At 47.5% G+C, this 21,949-nt stretch overlaps 1 protein-coding gene across 1 annotated transcript in view; it reads left to right on the top strand.

The window, feature by feature from the left end:
• Nucleotides 1–21,949, top strand: part of LOC138467361 (exportin-5-like) — a 419,600-nt gene that overhangs the window by 206,190 nt on the left and 191,461 nt on the right. Inside the window, exon 17 of the mRNA XM_069607325.1 lies at nt 20,459–20,548. Within this exon, the coding sequence (XP_069463426.1) occupies nt 20,459–20,548 (90 nt within the window). The remainder of the gene's footprint in view (nt 1–20,458; nt 20,549–21,949) is intronic.

Here is a 21,949-nt window from a genome sequence, read left to right on the forward strand (position 1 = left end):
AAAAGTTCCTTGGGCAAATGAAATCTTCCCAGATGGGGGGCATTCTCGGGGACGCCATCAGGGGCTTGTTCCCTGCAATGGTCCCTGTGCCGCAGGCCCCAATACAGGCTGCTCCGGTCCCTGCTCAGCCTCAGCAGCACACTCTGGCCCCCCCAACCGATTGTGCAGATGGTTCCGTACCAGCCTCCACTGCAGCATCCTGCTCTGGTCTCCGCACCTCAGCCCTCAGCTCCTAGCACCACCTCCTCCGGTATCAGACCCCCAGGTGGACACAAATGAGGAGGACGACCCTGACACGCCGTGTTCAGCCAAGTCCTTCCACAAACATCTTGCAGGGCTGGCAGAGTACGTGGGCCTTCCTCAACCCGAGGTCGAGCTACCAGCCAAGGCGGGGTCCTCGCAGAAGTCCTCGCGGTATGTCCCATTGCCAGAAGGACATATTTGCCTTGACCAAAAAGGGTTGGCTCAAGCCCCAATCAGCCGGTGTACACCAAGTACACCTGGACGCCAAGTACAGGCAGATCATGGGGGATACTCTCTTGCTATCTGCCCATCCTCAGCCACACTCCTCGGTGATCGCTGCGGCATCACTGTACTACAAGCCTCAGTCGTCCTCAGCCGCCTCCTCTGCGGCGATGCTAGGCAAGGAGAAGATCTTGGAGGCGTACGGGAAGAAGCTGTATTTTAACGCGTCCTTGCACCTGCGCCAAGCCAACGCAGATGCCATGCTGGCAGCCGTTAACCAGAAGCTCTGGCGGGAAATTGCGGATTTCCTCCCAGAGCTTTGGTGCAGAGCAAATCACGATTCAAGGCGGTATTGGCGGAGGCGAAGATTGTGGCGCAGGACATTGTGGAGTCCTCCGTGGCCCACATTGAGACCTCTGGCCGTACCATCTGTATTGGCATGGACATGAGAAGAACGGCCTGGCTCAGTGCTATGAAATTCAACCCGTATGTCCAGCAACGCATCTTAGATTTTCAGTTTGAAAGGGGTGACCTCTAACACTCCACAACGGACGAGGAGCTGGATAAAAAGAAAAACAGCTCTCAAACAGCCAAGTCTTTATCCATCCTTACAAAGAGTGCACCTAGTCACAGCAGCGCTCTGAGAAGGGGCGTACGTAAGTAGGGTTGCGTGGCTTCCAAGAGCGGAGGTCCAGGCAGCCTGACCGTTTGCCGTCCGAACATTGGCGCAAACAACAAAAAAGAGGGGGGGTTAAGGGCTTTTTCCAGTCCCCCTCCTCCGCAACAGCCTCAGAGGGAAAGAAGGCATGACGCACCCCTCCGGGTCCACGTGTCTCCAGTGGGGAGCAGGCTTGCTCTCCATGCACATTTCTGGCGCCAGAATTTTGTGGACCCCTGGATCCTCTGTAGTCGCCACAGGGTTCTGCCTCCCTATCCCAGCCTCTCCTCCCGCCTCCCCTCCCACGGATTGGGACAGCAACTCTTTTTGTGGAGTTCTGGTCGCTCGTCGAGAACCAGGCAGTGAAGGAAGTCCCAGTCTCCCAGTGAAGCTTGGGCTTTCACTCAAGGATTTTTGCCATTCAGAAGAACCAGTCGGGCCTGAGAGTTGTGCTGGACGTTTCCCCCTCTAAATCTACAAAAATTCAAGATAGTTCCACCAGCTTTGATAGCGGAGACATTGTGCAAGGGGAGACTGGATGTGCTCCCGGATCTGAAGGATGCGTACCTACACGTCCTGATCTGACAGCCTCATCATTCCTTTCTACGGTTCAGGATCATGGGCTACCCTTTCCAATACAAGGTGCTTCCTTTCGGACTCAACTCGGCCCCCAGGGTATTTACCAGGCTGATGAACACAGTGGCAGCCCTCATAAGGTCGCAGGGCCACCACATCTACCCGTACCTCGACTGGCTTGTCAGGGCGACATCTCCAGAAGCAGTGCACCATGCATCCCACGCTCTTATGAACACACTGCACGAGCTGGGTTTCTCACTTAACCTCAAGAAGTTGCAGCTGCAGCCCACGCAGAGACTGACCTTCTTGGCCCTCATTTGGGACACATGCTCAGAGTTTTTCCCTCGAAGGACAAGATCACGGACATCAAGAGGGCCAGGGCGCCCTTCCTTGGCAGAGAAGTGACCTCGGCCTGGTGGTACCAACACCTACTGGGTCTCATGGCAGCAGTCCTCTTGGCTGTCCCCCATGCGAGACTCGGGTTGAGGAGGATACAGCTGCACTTTGTAGCATCTTGGAACCAGGAACAGGGCCATCAGTCGGAGATGATCAACGTTCCTCCGTCGCTTCACCCAGACATTACATGGTGGTCCAGGGACTGCAACCTGTGGACGGGCAAGTCTTTCCGCAACCTACCCCGCAGGTCACCATCACCACGGACTCCTCTCTCTAGGGTTGGGGGGGTCCACTCTGGACAACCACTGCGTCCATAGCACCTGGACCCAGCAGGAGCAGGAGTGCCACATCAATTGGCTGGAATTGAAGGCAATGTGGCTGGCGCGCAGGGCCTTCCTTCCAGTTATCGAGGGCAAGGTCGTCCTCATTCAGACAGACAATTCTACCAGCATGTTATATGTTGACAAGCAGGGAGGTACCAGATCTCCCCTCCTCCCCTCCACACTGTGCTGGCTGGCAGTCAGCATGTGGGAGTGGGCCCTGGAGAATATCTACCTCACGGCAGTCCACCTGCAATTCAACCTGGAGGCAGACCGGCTCAGCAGACTGGGAGTGGATAACTATGAGTGGCAGTTGAACGACCTAGTGCTGCCGGAGATCTTTTTCAAATGGGGTCATCCTCAGGCGGACCTCCTTGCCTCCTGAGCAACAGGAAGTGCCAACGGTTTGCCTCCTTGCAGGGTCAGGGCATGGGCTCCCTGGGAGATACATTCCAAATCTAGTGGGATGGAATGACAGACTACCAGTTTCCGCCCACACCGCTGATTCACTGGGTGATGTGCAAGATCAAGGAGTCTCACCACCTCCGCATCATTGTAATAGCTGCATGGTTACCAGCCAGGCCATGGTTCTCGGAGCTGCTCAGCCTCTCGGAGAAGCGTCCCATTCGCCTTCCGATGGGCCCAGCACATCTTCTGGCACAACAGGGGGGCAAAGTCATCCACCCCACGCCAGAGAAACTAGCCCTCACTGCGTGGTTCCTGAACAGGTCACGTTAGAAAATCTCAGCCTCTCTTGGTCTAATCTAGAGATCGTACAGGGCGCCAGGAGCAAATCTACCAAGGCCCAGTATAAGAACAAGTGGACCAGGTACTGCCACTGGGCAGACTCTAAGGGCATCAACCCTCTGGCAGGTTCCCTAAACGACGTGCTCTCCTTTTCGGCGCATCTCGCCCATTCAGGCGTGCAGGTGGACACTTGCAGCACCTACCTGGCAGCCATTGGGGCTTACAGAAACTCGGAGGAGAGCTTTTCCTCCTCCAACCCGATTGTCAAACATTTGACGGGTCTCGCCAGGCTCTACCCGTCCATCAAGAGGCTGCACCCCATGGCGTACAATCCATTCGAATCAATGGCTTCCACGGAGATCAAGCTGGTCATCATTAAGACAGTCTTGTTAGTCGGCCCCACCTCGGCTCGCGGAGTCAGCGAAATCCGGGTGCTGGTCGCCTGGGAGCCATACACTACGTTTCACAAAGACGACGTAGTCCTGCGGACGCGCCCAGCATTCCTACCTAAGGAGCCTTCTGCATTCTGTCTGAACGAAGAAATTGTGCTGCCCACGTTTTTTGCTGAGCCCAAAGACGGGGCGCAGAGTTCTGCACTGCCTTTATGTCAGGCGTGCCGTGAAATTCTATCTGGACAGGACCAAGGGCTTCCGCAAGTTGGACGCTGTCGCCTTCAGAGGATCAAGGCCGGGGTTTCAGGCCTCCAAGGCCTCCATAGCCCTTTGGATGGTCTCGGCCATCAAAGCCTACGAGGGACAGCACAAGCCACTGCCGGCCAACATGCACGCCCACGCAGTCAGTGACAAGCCAACGGCCATCGCTTTCCTGCAGCATGTCCCCTGGCAAGTCATAAGCAGGGTGGCCACATGGGCCACCCTTTCAGCTTTCTGCAAGCACTACTGTTTGGATGCCGGCTCTAGCTCAGATGCGGCTTTCGGACAGGCGGTTCTTAGAAACCTGTTTTGTTTAAGGAGGGTCTCCTCTGCACCCTGGGGCTACTGTAATCGCCATGCAGTATGGAGGAAAGGGGTCGGGACGTAAGAGATAATTATAAGTTACTCACTGTAGTGACTAACGTACTTAGTCCCGTTTCCTCCATACGTCCCACCAGCCTCCCCCTAATTAAACTGGTGTCATTAGGCAATGTTACTCTATTGCCGATGCGTCAGTGGGGACTGAGGTGTGGCGGCGGAGTCAGGGCAGCGCATGCTCCCAGGGCCACACCTCAGCGTGCCGCTAAATTTTAAGGGGAAGGTGTTTTTTTCTGGTGAAAAAGGTTCCGTCTCCCTTCCCTTGGAAAGGACGCCCATGCAGTTTGGAGGAAAGGGGACTAAGTTAGTCACTACGGTGAGTAACTTATAATTTCTAGTGGGCCTTCATCAGGATGGGGGTGAATTTAATGCACAATGTAAATCGATGTTCTAAACATTTTGTTTTGTATGTGAATCTATGTAGAGAAATGACATGAAACATTAAAAAGCCTTTTAGGAACAAATGGTGTGAAAGCCATGTGTCTGTCTTTTTGATTTTGAGAATAGCTGGAAGTAGAGAAATGGACTGACCTGGCAATGACTCAGATCCTGGGGACAAAAGTATTCCATATAGTGGATGAATTCTTGAGACCGTTGAGGTGTGGTCTGGCTGTTACTCCTAGAGCACTCTAATTTAACGGATCGCCTGAAATAAATCCGAAAAAAGATCTCTAATCATGGATATCTCAAATTGAACGAACAAAAAATGCTCTCGCACATTGCTTGATTTTGCATAAGGGATGTGGCTAACTGCCTGGTCCGATATATAAGCTGGTGGGTGAAAGACTCCCGCCATCAGCACATATGCTTCTCTTACAGTCCCTTGTGTACTCTGGCATAGGGTGTACTAATTATTTCAAAGTTTTTAATTAAATAAACTCAGTGCAGCAGAGAACACTAAAAGCAACTAATATGCACATATTGTGCATTTCGGCATGGCTCTTGACTACAAAATCAGAGCGTTGTCCAAACAGAATGTAGCAATGGCTCACAGCTCGGTTGACAGAGGAAACTTTAAAGCCGGCTGCGTGACCAAGGCTCCGCTGGTGGGGGTGCCCTCGGTGTAATACACGGTATTCGTGTGTGCAGATATCCATCTAAACGATCGTGTCTGGAATAGGGATCGTGGTGAGCCAGAACCTACTTGAAGAGGGTCTTTGTCGGTGTCCTCCGATATGGCTATCTGCGTGGTCTCGTAAGAGACTCGAACATTGGAGAGACCGATGTTTATACTCGTTGCCATTGAAGCAGAACTCACTGCAATGACACAGTTCCGGTGCTGGCCATGTTGCGCTGTCTTGATATCTATGGATTGCCTATGCGTTCTGCATAAACGTTGAAAATAGACAGGTCCACTTCTCGGTTGGGTGAAAAAAATATTTAATCATATTGAAAGAAATTCTCCTATATTTTATGACACATAAAGTCAATAAAGAGGACGAGTATTTTTAAATACCTAACGTCAATTCATGGGATCGCTAAAATATCCCGTGGCTCCCAGAAAAGTGACAGGGAGAGCTCCTATATAGACATAATGCCTGTTTCGACGGACAAGCAATGCATGTAATTGCTTATGATAGATTGACTCGTACCTCTACATTGCGTCTAAACAAACCAAATTCGATAAACAATTCAAGATTATGCTGGAAGTACAACAGCAAGACTGGACAGCTGATGGATCAAGAGATTGCCGTGCTGCAGATAGGTAGATGTTATCGAATGGCATATCCAAGGTGCAACAGACTGCGAGACTAAATGGGGCATGGTTCCTATTGCAGTCTTAGTAATGGTGGACTCACTCCTGCCTCTATCTCTCCTTTAAATCAGCCGAAACATTGATCCGTGTTGGGCTTGGTTAAACGAACCATAGTGAATCTGAATGAACGGGTGATTCCTCTATACACTAGGTAGACAATTAATAAATAGGATATAGATCGAGGCCTGCCACCGTCATTTGTGCTATCATGTAGCGGATACATAGCTTCTGTCGTGTTGCATGTAAAGAGGTGTACCAGACTGGTGGATGGTATCTAATAGCTGAAAAGCTTTGTAGGTGCGACTATTGCAGTATGGGTTATGCCTTATAAGATAAATGTTAAAGGTATTTGTACCGCGCACCGTCGCCAACGGAGTTGGTCCCCAGGCGCTCTGGCGGATCTGCAAAAAAGGTGGGATAAGTTAGTAGGTGAAGCGGGAGTAGGATAGTGAGAGGAGTGGTGTTCTGTTGGCAGCTTCAACTCGGTATACACCGTGTGCTGAGCTTTGGTGTGAGTATCGGATCGAAGTCAGTCCTCGTGTGCTGTTGGTGCGGCTTATGTGTTGTTGTGAAGTGCGTGCGGGTTGTTGTGCAAGAGGTGGTTGTGTGAGATTTTCGAGTGAGATAAGTCTGCAGAAATACTGAGTGTTTTGTTAGTAGGTTGTATGAAGTTTAACATGCTAACATTCAGAACCCTGTCCGAGTGTGGCGCTCGCCAATCCTCCCAATCTCATCAGGGTGGGCGAAGGGGTTATGCCTGGCAGGGTTTAGGTTTGTGTGAGGAGCTCCCTGTGCTGTTCTAACGTGCTCTGTAACGGTTCTAATTGCCCCTCGCTGTTCTATTCTAGCGAGCTCTGTAGGAGTTCTAATGCTGATGGATTGATTAGTGTGGGTTTGGTGTGTATTCTCCTCCTTGTGTGCTGGAGCTGGTGTTGTGGTCTCCTCTCACAAACTTTCTATCTAAATGTCTGCTGGGGGTTTGGATATGGTACGGCCGGGAGGCAGTGGATGAGTCGTTTAAGGGCTTTCTACTCGGCCTGAGTATGTGATCTGTCTATGGTCACCTCCTTTGTGGCTATTTCCCATAATATCTTATGGTCTGTCATGGAATCCGTTCTTTGGATTCTGTGTATGCCCATTTTGGGAGTGACCAAGGTTGGTGTTTTTTCCATCGTTTAACGGGGTGGGCATTGTAGTGCATCGCTGTTGTTACGCTGTGAAGAGCCATGATTTGAGGAGTTTCCTGAATGCTAGGTGGAAATCAAACTTATAGGTGTAGTTCATTGTCCTCTAGTAGGCACTTGGGGAAATCTACAATGCATAAGTGTACCATACATCATACAGTAATAGACTCCTATTGTTTTACATAGAGGTTCCATTCGATACTGGTGTTTAAACCTCTGGTCACAGTATCCAGGCATTTGAGCTGTCGTTGCTCACCTTTTCTGAGTTGGAGATCACGGTCTCCTCCTCTTAACAAAGGTGGAGTTGTTTGGATCACAAACCAAATGGTCATTCTGTCTGTGTTTTGCTTTTACAAAATGGTCTACCATCGGTTAATCGGGGACTTGGTTCTATAAGCAGGATCTATGTTCACAAATCCCTTGGCGAACTTCTCTCTTGGTTTTGCCGATGTAGATGGATTGGCATGGGCATTTTATTCCATATATTGCCCAGGTTGTTTTACAGTTTGTGAAATTCTTAAATTACCAGTCAAGGCCATAAAGATCAATTCTTTTCATGTACTTCGTTAGGCCACAACAGAGCACTTACTGCATTTGTGGTGGCCCACTACTGCTGAGAGACCCCAGATGTTCGGGATCGTGACTGGTGGTGTCCGTCATTGTTTGTAGGTGTGGACAAGCATCTGTCTCAGGTTCTGAGATTTCTTAAAGGCGAAACAAGATTTCTTAGGTGTGAAATCAGGGGTATTTAAATTGTTCCAATTTTTCAAATTCACTTTTTTCAGGTCGTTACTTATGGGGCTATAGATTGAGAAGCAGGTAATGCGTTCTTCATTTTCCTTCTCCTGTTTTGTCAGGCATAATTCCATTGTCGTATGTTTTGCCTTTCTTCTGGCTGTTTTTGTGATTTCACGTGGGTAGCATATTCGTCCATTTGGGAACAGTTCCGTCTGATTCTAAGAAATTGTCCGTAGGGAAGATGTTTTTCAGGCTCTGTTAGGTAAGATTTGCACAGAACTGGTAAATCTTCCTTTCCTGGTTGAACCCCAGAACTTTTTGCTTTACTGGTGGGATATTTTTCCATAATACCCGCGTGAGTGGGAACCTTTTTCCACACTCGCATAACCTTTAGCTCTTGTTATGGGTGTCATTTTTAAGACTCTCCATTGTGTCTTTTTAAACTTATCCTCTTTAACAACTTATTGGCAATAAGTGCCTGTTGTTGCTGGGTTCCCCTAGGGTTCTCCCCTTTTAACTTTCTTGTGCTAACTTTGAGTGAACTACAGTTCTGATGATTGTTAATCTCCTTAGAATCGCATGCTGTGCATTGTCCGACATTCAGTGGTAACCATGGAGTATTGCATCTGGTCTTTCCAGAATCGAAAGGGGACGTCGACATGGGCGTGCCTGTAACACTATCCCTACTTGACGTTTAGTGTACCAAATATCCCTCGCGCGTCAGGGTCCCTCAGATTGTTTTTTTCCACCCAGCTAACTGGTCGTCCTTATGCAGAGTTCGAAAAGAACATTGCTATTGTCCAACAACCTTTGGTTGAATTATTCTATAAGGATATTTAATATCACCCCTTCCGTCCCTTGTCTCGACTGCTTTCCAGTTTCCGCCGAAGACCTGCCAGATTCAACATAAGGTGATCCTCTCTCTCTTCGTTGCTGTGACACAATTGTTCTGTGGTATTATAGCCGTGCCAACTATGCTTTTAGTTATGCCAGGCCTATACAGTAGGGAAGAGTGGGGTCAGGTGGACATTTCTTTACAAACTGAAAATGCCTTTCCCTTTCTTCGCTCTTTCCCAGTTGGTCTTAGTCACTCTGTGTAACCTCAGCTATGGAGAGGACTCCATTTAGATTTTTCCCTATTTGTAAGAGCAAATTCCCATGGAAGGATAAGCACAGGCGGTGTAACCGGTGCTTGCCGCTCGATCATAATGAGGAAGGGTGTGCGACCTGTAGCTCCTCCGCCCCAATAATTTGAAGGAGCGTAGAGTAAAACGGTGGGCAGCCTACGGTATGTCCTAGGCCGAGACTTCTCCCACTATCACCGAATGTGACGGCGAGAGTGACTATCAGGCCTCTGAACCGGAGGTTGTTGACCTTTTGACCGAACGCTCGCATTCCGCATCGTCTGTCCCGGGCCCCGATAAGCATGCCGTAAACTCTGCTATGGAGAAGTCACACCCTGGCGACAAAGACAGACACGTGCATGACACTAAGTGCACACACCCTAGCCTTACTTCGACTACGTCGAAAAAGACTTTGGTGGCAACGGGTGCACCAGTAATTCCAGTGATACTCGCCGATCAACGAGATTGACAGCCCTCCCCGCAACTGCATGCGCGCCTTGCGACTGGGCAATCCAATACAAAGGGCCCTACCCCCAAAACACAGTTCCGTCAACACGCATCACAGGAAAGTGTATGCTGATGACAAACAAAGGACTCAAGACAAGGCCTTACCACCGCCGAAAGTTACGGCACTCTCGGAAAAGGTGGCCGATAAGGGCAAGGCCCCGATTCCGCTGAAACAACCCTTACAACCGTCAGATGTACCTATGTGCCTCCCGACTGGTGAGGACGTCGAGATCAGTCTGGCAAGAATTGTGGCCACCGATTCCCATAAACGGCATGCTAGAAACTCTCCGAAAGACCCAAAGATCCGCTGAGATCTAAGGATAGCATTCAGAAGTCAAGAGGGGCACAGGGAAACCCCACCTTCATTGGTCCCGCCAGAAGATTTCTCTGAGGGAGAGGAAGGACTTTCTTCAACACTAAGGCACAGAGCTCTGTTTTTCGACAGAAGAGTGCTAGGGACACCTTTTCGACGGAAGACTATGAGAGAGACACCTTTCCACCCATAGATCGTCAGTTGTCAGTCTGGACTAGGGAAAAGTTTGAGGACTGCATAGAAAGGCTGGACAAGTTTGTTTCACGTGCAGAACAACCTACACCAAGAAGGCCAAGGGAGGAAAGCCCTGCTAACCCTAGATCTAAATTCCCAAGGCTTTTTGACCCCTCTTTAGAAGAGGACATATATAATTATGACCTTACTGAAGAAGACATTCTACCGGTTAAGGTACAGGAGAATCCTTTCTATAACGAGGAGGAGGAACATGAGCCCATTGAAGATGAACCTATGGAAGGCTGGGGGGGAGGACTCGGATGTGGGTGACCCTCAACCATGGCAGTCCCCAGAGCCACAATACCCAGACCCAGATATTCTGGCCTTGGACTCTCCTCAGAACACCCCTACAAGAAATCCTTCTCCTATTGATGATCAACTAACATTTAATGTAATCTTGCGCAAAGCAGCTGATCACTTTAATTGCCACTGAAGAGGCAGCACCTGAAGCTGACTTCATTGAGGATATACTCAAAGAGAAGCCGCCAACCAGCCAAGCCATCCCTCTACTCGATAAAAAATGCCTTGCTCCATCTTTGTCTACACTGGCTCTTACGAGAGGTTTAAACCCAAGAATTAAAAAACTCTTCCGCCCTTCCCCATCAGACCCTCTATATATTAGAGGTAATCCCACTCCAGATTCTTTGGTAGTCACTACCACAAGGAAAAGAGCAGGGGTTCCTTTATCAACAGGCGTGGCTCCCCCTGACAAAGAAGGGAAAAGGCTTTATGCCCTGGGTAAGAGGGTTACCACAGCGGCAGCGTACTCCACGCGTATCGTCAATAACACCACTCTATTGGCCAGTTACGCAGATGCACAATTGGCTTTAATATAAGAAGGCCTACAAGAGGCTCCAGAACCTCTATGGACCCACCTACTTACCACAGTCTCTGAAGGTAGGCAAGTTAACCAAAGTATTTTAAAAACACTTTGGATTCTGCCGAGACAGCCAGCCGAGCCCTAGCTCAGGGCATTCTTCTCAAGACACGCGTGGCTTCGAAATTCAGGGTTTAAACCTGAAACGCAAGCGTCTTATAAACAAACCTGTGGAGGGATCCAACTTGTTTGGAAAGGCGGTTGATGAGGCCTTAGAGACCGCGAAAAAAGAACATGAAACCCTAAATAGTTTTGATCAAATTACTCGGAGACCTTCCACAGGGCGAGGATTTGGAAACTGAAGGTTTTTTCTTGGCCAATGCTCCACTCACTAACTATACCCTTCAGGAAACAACGGGAACTCTCCACAGGGAACCAATACTTACAATACCCTGTACCCCCAAGGGGACCGCAGCGTGGTAAGGGTAGAGGCAGGAACCCGACCCCCAGAGGTTCTCCTGCCTCAGGCTCCAAATGACTTGAAGATTCGGGTCCCCTCCCATGCCTCTCCGGTCGGGGGCCGGCCGACATCATTCCTGAAAGCATGGGAGGGAATAACTACGGACCAGTGGGTGCTAAAAAACTATAGCCCACGGGTACTGTGTAGAGTTCAACAAATCCCCAAAATTACGACCTCCACGTCAACTAAGACGGAACACCAGAACATCTTTGCATACTTCAAGAAGTGAAGATACTGGAACAAAAATGTGCCATAGAGATCGTACCTCTCACAGGTAAAGGAGGGTATTTATTCAGTGTACTTCCTTGTACCCAAAAAGGATCTAACCATGCATCCTGTTCTAGATCTGCACCCAGCAAACAAGTTTGTAAAACCACAGAAATTTCGCATGGTTACCTTGCAGGAAATAATTCCTCTGCTCACACAGGGGGATTACATGGCAACTCTGGATATGAAAGATGCATACTTTCATATTTTGATGTTGCCAGCGCACAGAGTACCTCAGGTTTATGATAGAAAACAAACCTTATCAGTTCAAGGTACTACCCTTCGGCATAGCATCTGCACCAAGGGTATTTACGAAGGGTCTAGCAGTAGCGGCAGCACACCTACGCAGGCAATCCATTCCAGTTTATCTTTACCTCGACGACTGGCTCATAACGGGGGACTCCCACGAAACATGTCTGTCAAATACCCAGAAGACGATAGATCTTTTAGTCAGCCTTGGTTTCTCTATCAACGAGAACAAATCCAGCTTATCCCCCAGTCAAGTCAAACAATTCCTAGGGGCTCCAATTCGAACAAAGGACGGCCTCATCTTCCCCTCCAACAAGAGAGTTCAAAACATGTTATTTCAAATCCCTCACTATGTAGCCAGTCGAGAAGTAACAGTACGCAAGGCTATGCGTCTGCTAGGAATGATGACGTCGTGTATCTGCTTAGTTCCTGACGCGTGCCTGCGCCCCAATGCAAGAGTGGCTAAGCAACCAGTGGTGTCAGGCCAACTGACAGTGGGGCGATTTAGTAGTGGTCTCGCCAGCCCTAGTTCTCTCGCTGCGGTGGTGGTCGAGGGAAAACCTCTTGAAAGCGAAATCCTTCAACACCCCCGCAGTGGAAGCCACTCTTAACTACGGATGCCTCCCTTACAGGGTGGGGAGCCCACCTGCTGTCGCAGACGGCAAGCTGAGTTTGGTCACCAGAAATAGCGTCCAACCACATAAACCTGCTGGAACTGCTGGCAGTGTTCAAATCACTGAAAGCGTTCAAAACACAACTACAGGGAAAGACTATCCTAATCCTCACAGACAGCACCACGGCCATGTACTACCTGAACAAACGGGGAGGCACTAATTCTCCAGGGCTGTCCCAAATTGAAGTGGGCCTTCAAACGCACCATGTTCCTGTTATCACAACATGTTCCATGGGAATGCAATCTTCTGGCAGACGTGCTCAGCAGAGACTTTCCGTTGCCCAGGGAGTACGAATGGCGATTACAGAGAGACAGTCGCCAACGTTTTTTGCACAATGGGGTTTTCCAGAGATCGATCTGTTCGCGACCCAGGAAAACGCTGAATGCCAAGATTACGCCTTTAGGTACCCCCAGAACCAATCCAAGGGGAAGGGACTCTGGATAACATGGTCAGGGAAATTTGTCTACGCTCCCCCCCGACTCCCCTTCTCAAAAGGATTGTGCACAAGATGCACCAGGAACCAGTCACAATGATATTGGTGGCCCCCATGTGGGCCCGCCAACCCTGGTTCGCTCAGCTGATGGAGATGTGCCCACCTTCTCCAGTCAAACTGCCTTGCCCCTACAACATGTTGTCGCAAGACAAAGGGGAGACGCTTCATACATGCCCGCAGACATTGAACTTGGTTCCTGAGGTCATCGAATTCGGACACCTGCAACTCCCTCAATGATGTATGGACATCCTCACGGAGGCAAGGAAACCAAACACTGGATATTGCTATTCTAGTAAATGGAAATGGGTTTTTCATCTGGTGTAACTCGAAGAGCATCAACCCAATCGACTACTCTCCCACTCACATTGTCCTATACCTAACTCACTTACTTGATTCAGGCCTAGTCTTCAACTCAATGAAGGTGCATCTAGAGGCACTTTCAGCATATACAACATCGCAACAGGAGGTGTTGTGGTGGAAGATACCAGCGATTAAGGCTTTCATGGAAGGGGTAAAAAGAATTCACCCTCCCATTTCTAACCCAGCTCCCGGATGGGACCTAAATGTGGTGTTAACTAGGCTTATGGGAGCTCCTTTCGAGTCCATCCACAAAGCAAGTCTTAAGAACCTAACCCTCAAGACTGCTTTTTTAATAGAAATCACCTCCATTAGGAGGGTAAGTGAACTGCAGGCACTCTCTATTCTAGATCCCTTTGTAACAGTTCACAAAGACAAAGTGGTTTTGCGCACTCACCCTAGATTTGTGCCTAAATTAATTTCCAAGTTCCATGTCAACCAGTCAATGGAGCTACCAACGTTCTTTCAAAATCCCTCAAGCCTGAGGAAAAGAACCCTGCACACACTGGATGTACGCAGAGCTGTCATGTTCTATATGGAAAGAACTCGTCCACTAAGGAAAACTAATCAGTTTTTCGTGTCTGTGGCCACAGGAAAGGAAGGAGCTGCAGTCTCCAAATCCACTGTTTCTAGATGGATTGTCAATTGCATTACACTCTGCTACTATCTTGCTAAGAGAGAACTGCCCTTCAAGTCTAGAGCACATTCCACTCGAGGCACTGGGGCGTCCATAGTATTCATCGCAAATGTTCCCCTTGAGTCCATTTTGCGGCAACCTGCAGTTCTGTACACACCTTTACAAAATACTATTGCCTAGACACTCATTTTAGGTCTGATTCTGAGGTGGGACAGGCAGTCAGTACTAAGACATCTTTTCACTACTGTTCCTTCTCACAACCCACCTCCAACTCTGGGTACTGCTCGCTAGTCTATGCACAGCATGTGATTCTAAGCAGATTTACAAACATCAGAAGACCTGCATTACTTACCGTAAAAGCATTTCTGATGGTTGTATCTGCTTAGATTCACATGCGCCCATCCTTCCTCCTCGCTCGGATGGAAGGAACATAGACGTCTTACGACTTTCTCTCTTTTCTGTACTCACTCACGATAGTCATAAGGCTCCCTCTTGGCAGAAAAAATACAATCGGAGGGACCTCGACACGTGAGATCTTGGGTACACTACATGTCATGTAGGGATAGTGCTACAGGCATGCCCATGTCGACATCCCCTTTTGATTCTCGAAAGACAAGATGCAATACTCTGCGGTTACCCGAAACTCCCTGTGCTTAGTCTCCTAGGTGACCCAAATGCACCCTGTAGTGATTGGCTGGCTGACTGTCCGGCAAGGACAGCCACCCTGCTGGGTGACTGACAGCTAGGCTGAACTGAATGGGAGAGAACTGAATAATAGGAAAGGCTTTTGGCTTGGAAGGCAAAGTCGACCACTGGAGGAAGGAACCTAAGAAGAACTTGAAGAGGACGCCTGCTGCAACTCCTGGACCGTTGTTTTGTCCGGTGAAGCCCTGCTGCTGTTCTGAAACTCCAAATTCGTAACGACAGAGAAGCCCCTCCAAGGACGACTTCTCCCCTTGAGTTGGTGGGACCAATCAACTCCAAAGTAAGTCACCTGGTCATCCTTCTCGGAGCTGGTTGAATTTCCACAGAGTTGCTGCTGGAAAACAAATAGCCAGCGAGAGGAACACCACAATGTGTGATTTGCTTTTAAGTTGACCAAGAGCTCCAGGAAGATCATCCAGACTCCCAGGAAGCAGGACTGACCAAGCCTGAGCCCCCTCAACAGAGTGTGGGACCCCAGTCCACATCGACAGCCAGGAACCGCGGTGTTGCTATTTGCGGTAGTCACGATGAGCTGAAACACTGAAGTGCCACCTGTTTGAAGATTGCCGGTTGCGAGTGGTGACCGTCCCATTGGAGGGCAGGAGTCCCCAGAAGTCCTCCCTCTTGTCCCCACGACTGAGGCCCAGGAAAGGTGAGATCTGGAGAGCTGCACAGGAACAGAAGGCATCTGCTGCACTTTTTCTTCAATCCAAAGGTACTGTAAAGTCTGAGAGATCTTACCTGTTATTGTAGAGTTGGTTGCATCTTCTACTACTCACAAGCCTAAACAGCCTGTGGCCCTACATTGATTCTTCTTTTCTTCAAAGACTTCTAAAATATTGTGTGAAGACTTTTCTTACTTGCCTACCAGAAGTGCTTCAGCTCATATCAGACTTTTGCCCATTGACCATCTTAACCTGCTATAGTGAATGACTATGCTTAGGGGATCCAAAAGTATTTGCCTGCTTAAGAATATTTGTGATCTCTTGTTTGTTCTAATAACCTTTTTCCTTTGACCAATTCCTAAGAATGTTCTAAATGCTACAGTAAGATATTGATGTCCCCAGCACCCTAATTATTTCACTCACCTGAGGGTGTAGGCCATCCTGAAGGGTCTTTACTGATTTGGAAACTAAGAGTGTATAGTTTAGGAGTGTATTTGTGTGTTGCTTTTATATTGCTCCCTTCTGCAGAAGGATTATTCTAACTGACAAATGAATAATTGTTTATTCAAGAAATCTTGTGTGTAGGTGTTTATTTGAATACTTGTCACTGTGAATCTCTGTGCAACTCCCCTACAGCTCACATTGACCCATCTTGAGATTAGCCTGGCTGCTCAACATGCCACCAACCTGTGTATTATAGACTTATACCAAAGGTTTTGGTTCCTATTGCCAGGAGGGCAGGGTTGTTGTAGTGCACCCAAAGGGTACTGCATACAGTTGTGTCTAACAAGAGGCAGTTAAAGAAGATAGGAGGGATAGATAGTGACATGGTAGCTGCAGTGGTGAGGACACTTAACCAGGCTAATGTACTGAGGCACGAGTGGGTGGTGGGGCATTGGGTAGGGGAGGAGGTGGCACAGAGGACAAGGTAGGACATGTATGACGTTAATACAGGATGTACTCACAGTAAACACTATTTTTAAAGGTAATAGAGTAACAGTTGTGCACCCAGCAAAAAGTATTTTTTGAAATATTTTTTTTAATGGTAACAGCAAGTACACAGCCGTGTTTGATTTTAGCTAAAGCAGAATGAAACACAATGCAGTATGGTGCACAGGTAACAGAAGCACTCAAATTCGAATTAAGAAACACACCCCAAAAACACTTTTGGTTACTTTTATATGTGCCTAAAGATAAGCTGGTGGCAGCAATTATATTTTTATTTTTTGTTTGATTTCTAGTGTGCATATTTGCGTTTGCCGCATATGGCTACCAAATGAGGCTAGTGACCTAAAATGGCCACTTCACAAGATATTTGCTTGTATTTTGGTTATATTCACTGGCTACCTATTAAAGCCAGAATCATCTTCAAAACACTCTGCATCGCCCATAAATGTCTTACAAATAAAGCCCCAACCTACCTCAAAAATACTTTACATATCGAAAAATCCCTGAGATTACTTAGGTCCAACGATAATCTGGTACCCCCGCGCTTCAAATCCACGAGAGCAGGGGGCAGCAGCTTCATTGTTCTAGTGCCTAAACACTGGAAGTCCCCCCACCCCCCATATCAAAAATGATTCCTCTCTCTGGCTTTAAAAAGCAACTCAAAACTTGGTTATTCAAACAATACTAAGATATGGAGCTGATTCTCAATTGCTAGATCTAACCCCCTAGCGAAACCTGTATATAATGACTGCTTATAATGTATAATCCGTTATTAATTTTTGTGTACTGTATAATCTATTATACATTTTTGTGTACTGTAACCTTGTACGACTATTTCCAAAACTGTCTGTATCCTCGCTGTGATACCCATGGGTCCGGCCGTGTAACAAATAAAAAAGAAAAACAATATATATATTATTTTTTGGCTTGTGGTGCAAGTCATCTTCCTGCTGAATTTTAACCTCCCAGCTTCAAAGAATCCTGCTCTAGAAGGCTGCATTCTTCAACCGCGACCGGAAGGACACCTCCCTGCTGTGTTCGGTGGCCGTCATTGGGCCTTCCACCGCCCTGTAGAGGTCTGCATCAGTACTTTCTGCTTTACTCCACCACCAAGGGTTGTACTTGGCTCCTGGACTGGACCAGAAGAATCCTTGCACCTGCAGCTCCTGGGCACCTCTCGGGGATACCAACAGCGGGGAATCCAGCGACAGGTTTCCCCGCCCCCCCAACCCCACCCTAAGCATTTGTCTCCCCTGTCCTCCATAGGGTAACATTGAGAACACGTCTATTTTGTGTCCTTCCATTCCACTACTTTTTTGGTCTTTGCACCAGAGCAGCTTTACCTGAAAGATCAGAACACCTCTTTACTTGCCAGCAACTTTGTTGCATCTCTTCTTTTGAACATTTCACCATCACGAGTAGTTTACCTGCATCACGTATATTTTGGGGAGAAGCATTGTGACCTTTGTGCACATGACCCCACTCTTCATAGGGATTGGACTTCTGAAACTAGGTCACATGTCTTGTGACTTGGTTTCATCTTTACATCACTTAACTTATTTTATTAACTTAAGTCATTGAATGCATTTTAGAACCTATGGTGAATGTATATATGTTTATTATTGAATGTTGTGCGATATTATCACCTGCTTGTTTCATTGTTTTTGAGCCTAGAATAAATATAGTATTTTTGTACATTCCTGTCTAAATTGAATTATTGTTTGCTTCACTTTGTGGACTCATTGTGGGCCTCACCCACACTCCTGAAAATAGCCTTGACTGCTCTCTATTGCTACCTTGATTAGGTTTTGGCTAACCTCCGAGTTCACCTGTTCACTATAACTAGGGTGGCCTCCTAAAATCTGTCCACTGGGTCAGATTCTAGAAATCCATTTTAACATCTGGACATGTCCATCTGTCCTTCCTGGCACCTCTTATGCTCCCAATCGGAGGGGTGGGCCGTCCACCTAAACCTCAGCAGCCATGGACCTTCATGCTTATCTACTGAGGCTGAGATACAAGGAGTCAAGACATGTCAGACGACATCTTTGATGTACTCCTATCAGCTCAGAGACCCACTGCAAAGTCAGTGTATGTCTGCAGGTAGCGTACATTTTTGGCTTGTTGACGGGATAAGTATTTGGACCCTAATTTTGTCGCCATCCCCTGTTTTGTATTTTTTGCTGTCCTTGGCCAAGGCAGGTCTGCACATCAGCACTGTAAAGCTTAATGCTATTTCGGTTTTTGAGGTACCCATAACACGGCTTGATCTTCACAATCCCCACTGTTAGGAAGTTCTTGCAGCGTTTGTGTAGCCAGTTTCCTCCACGCCCTTTTGGGGTCCTGGCGTGGGATTTGAATTTTGTTTTGACATTCCCTATGGAAGTACCATTTGAGCCCCTCCATTCCTGTTCTATTAGATTTCTCACCATTGAAGTGATTTTCCTGCTTGTCATAGATGGGTGAGTAAGCTCTGGCCGGTCTTGAACTCTCCCGATTTATTTTTTTCCAAAGAGAAGGTGACATTGAGAGTGGGCCCTACTTTCTTCCAAAGGTGGTCTCGGATTTTCATCTTTCTCAAAAGATCCATCTTCGTGTGTGTTTTTGTTTCTTCTCTGCCTCACCCTTCCAAGGTAGAGGAACAGTTCGTCTAGTGGACACAGTGCAGGCTGTCAGCTTCTACGTCTCTCAGCCAGAGAGGCTAGGAAAGATGACCTGCTTTTCATTGGTTTTGCTGGTGCTCGTGCTGGCAGGGCTTATAACCAAACCGACCCTGTCGAGGTGGATCATTCTCTGCATCTCTGAATGCTATGATATGGCTGGTAAGGATGTGCCTGATGGTCTCAGAGCTGCTCATTCTACCAGAGGTGTGGCTGCCATCTCTGCCCTGCAGAGAGGAATCCCTGTCCTCGACATCTGCCAGGTGGTAATGTGGGAGCCTCTGCACACGTTTCATAAGCATTACTGCTTGAATTCCCTTTCAGGTCAGGAAGTCTGTTTTTGTAGTGTGGTCCACCAGAGCTTTGTGGTATAGGTGATGTCCTTGTTTTTCACCCCTGCGTATCTACGTACTGCTACGAGAGTCCATCACAGATGAGGAATCCGTGGGAGGAAGGAATCCATTAGAAGAGCAAATTGTGAACCTCTCTGTAATTTTCTTTCTTATGGATGGTTCCTCCCACGGATTCCTCCTAATCCTCTACCTGCCCCTCTTGGCGGATAGCCAGTACACCATTGGTTCCGCAGTTACCTCAGCATCAGAGTGCTAAGGAAAAAGGGTGGAACTAAGGTCACGGGGTGCAGTGCTGCAATATTCACTGGCCCAACATACTGTGTGGCTTGGGGCCCGTTGAGGTGATGGACGGAACCGCGCTGCAACCCCTGGTGGTAGATACGCTTCATAATAAACGACGCACTGTGGATAGCAGATCGTAGATGAATCCGTGGGAGGAACAGCCATCAAAAAGAACATTACCAAGATGTCGGTAATTTGTTCTTTATAGTGATTAGTGTGACAATGTTTCACTAGAAGTTTTAACTTGCTTAGTGTGCATTTTAAAGGCCTAATCAATCATTGTATATTGTTGTACATGCCTGTCTAACTGGAATTATTGGTGGTGTTCCGTGTGGACTCGTTGCCCTAGACCACTCACTCGCCTCCTGAGTCTAAGCCTTGCTACTCTGTTATGTTACCTTGACTGAGTTAGCTAGACTTCATTGTCTTCCTGTTCACCATACTAAATTGGCATCCCAAAATCCACCCCGAATGTTGATTTTGGAAATCCATCTTAATAATAATCTTTATTATTTCTTTAAAAAACCTGTGCCATGTTGTATGTTCTCATTTTTAACACACCATTTGTGGTGGATGTTTGGATGGGTTCCAAACTGGCAGACTGCTGGTTTGATCTGTGCCTCATGCTAGATGAACACACTGCATATGATTGACAGCCGTTGGCAGTGATCTGTTCTATGTAAATGCTTGGAATATCCTATCTTGATGCCCTTCCAGTAGTTCACTGCAAAGTCTGTATGTGCTGGTTTTATGCTTTGTTAATGGCATTTTTTTTTCTGCAGACACCTACGTTGCAATCTGTGAAAGATGTGAAAAGCAATGCCTTTGCTTGCATTATCAAGATGTGGCAAGAAAAGGCTAATATTTTTCTGGTAAGTTCCTTCTATCTAGATAGAATGCTGCCGATCTTAAGTTCAGAAAGTGCAAATTCATTTGAATGCATTTTCACAGTTTGTAAAATGGTGAATTAAGTTAAAACTAAGTAGTGACGGTTAGGCAAGAATTAATGTAGTAACCTTGGGAGAGACTACAATACACTTGTCCTCTTGTTATTAGGTAACCCGCCTTTTGGTATAGGCCTGTACTACACAAGTTGGTAGTGTGACTGAGCAGTTGGGCTTATCTCAAGAGGGGTAAATGTGAGCTGTAGCAATGAAATTCAGAAATACAAGTAGCCAAGTAACACTACACTCAATGTTTGTTATAAATATTTATTTAACATCAGTTTTTCTTTTAAAAAGGGGCAATGTATGTTACAATAAAATATACTTCAAAATAGCTTTCCAGAATCAACACAAAGCTAGAGGGTACTCTTTAGAGATGCTTTTAACACTTCCTACACCCCGAGGTGACTTCATTCACATGGACAGTAATGGCATTTATGTATCACTAGTACACTTTGAAAATTCTGAGGTTTGCAGAAAGGAAAGGTTAACGGCAGGAAAAAGGTTAAACAGGTTCTCGGGGCATATGAGCATACTTGGATCTTCCAATGAACTCTAGACAAAACCTTTCCCAGCAATAATAGTTTAAAACCAAGTTATTGCATCTGATTGACAGAAAATATCAAAGTCAATGCACTAGAAGAGTCTGCAGGGAGCCAGGACAGCCAAAGTCTATTGGAGCACAGTTTATGGAGCTGAGGCACTTCGTAAGTAATAAGTCTTGCACAAAGTTGGAGAATTTTGTAGAAAATCCCTGTAGGGGTCTTAAGCTGTTACATTTGTGAAGGGTAGAGCTAAAATCAACTCTAACAAAAAGTAGCTACTTCAAGTCTGAACTGAGAAGAGCAAAGCACAAGACATTGAGGTAAGTACCCCAAGTCTGAACAGTGCCTCTGGTTTGAAGAAGAGTGCTCCAGCTGGCTTCTGTCCTGTTGCAGCGATGCAGATCCTCGGTTCCTGAGCCTCAGTCATGGGGACAAGAGGGAGGACGTCTGGAAGACTCCTGCAGCAGCAATTTGGAGGTCGGCAGCACTTTGCAGTTTCAGCATGCGGTAAACAGCACCACTGCGGATCTTGGATACCTGTTGAGCTTCCTTCACTCCTCGAGTCCTGCACTCGGGTGAGGTGACTCGAGCTCAGATCATCCTGCTTTTGGAGGCACCTGGGGAGACTCCTGGAGCTTCTGGCTGGCTTGCAGATGTTGCACTAAACTAGAGATTTCTCGACCCCTGGCCTACTGCAGCAAAGTACAGCTCGTCAGGTGTAGATGGTCCAGTGGAGTTCGTCTCAGGGTTAGTTGGTCCCACTAAATCCAAGGGAAGAAGTCGC

Source organism: Ambystoma mexicanum, chromosome 4q (genome assembly GCF_040938575.1).
Source record: "Ambystoma mexicanum isolate Mex_15411 chromosome 4q, UKY_AmexF1_1, whole genome shotgun sequence".
Taxonomy (NCBI): Eukaryota; Metazoa; Chordata; class Amphibia; order Caudata; family Ambystomatidae; genus Ambystoma; species Ambystoma mexicanum.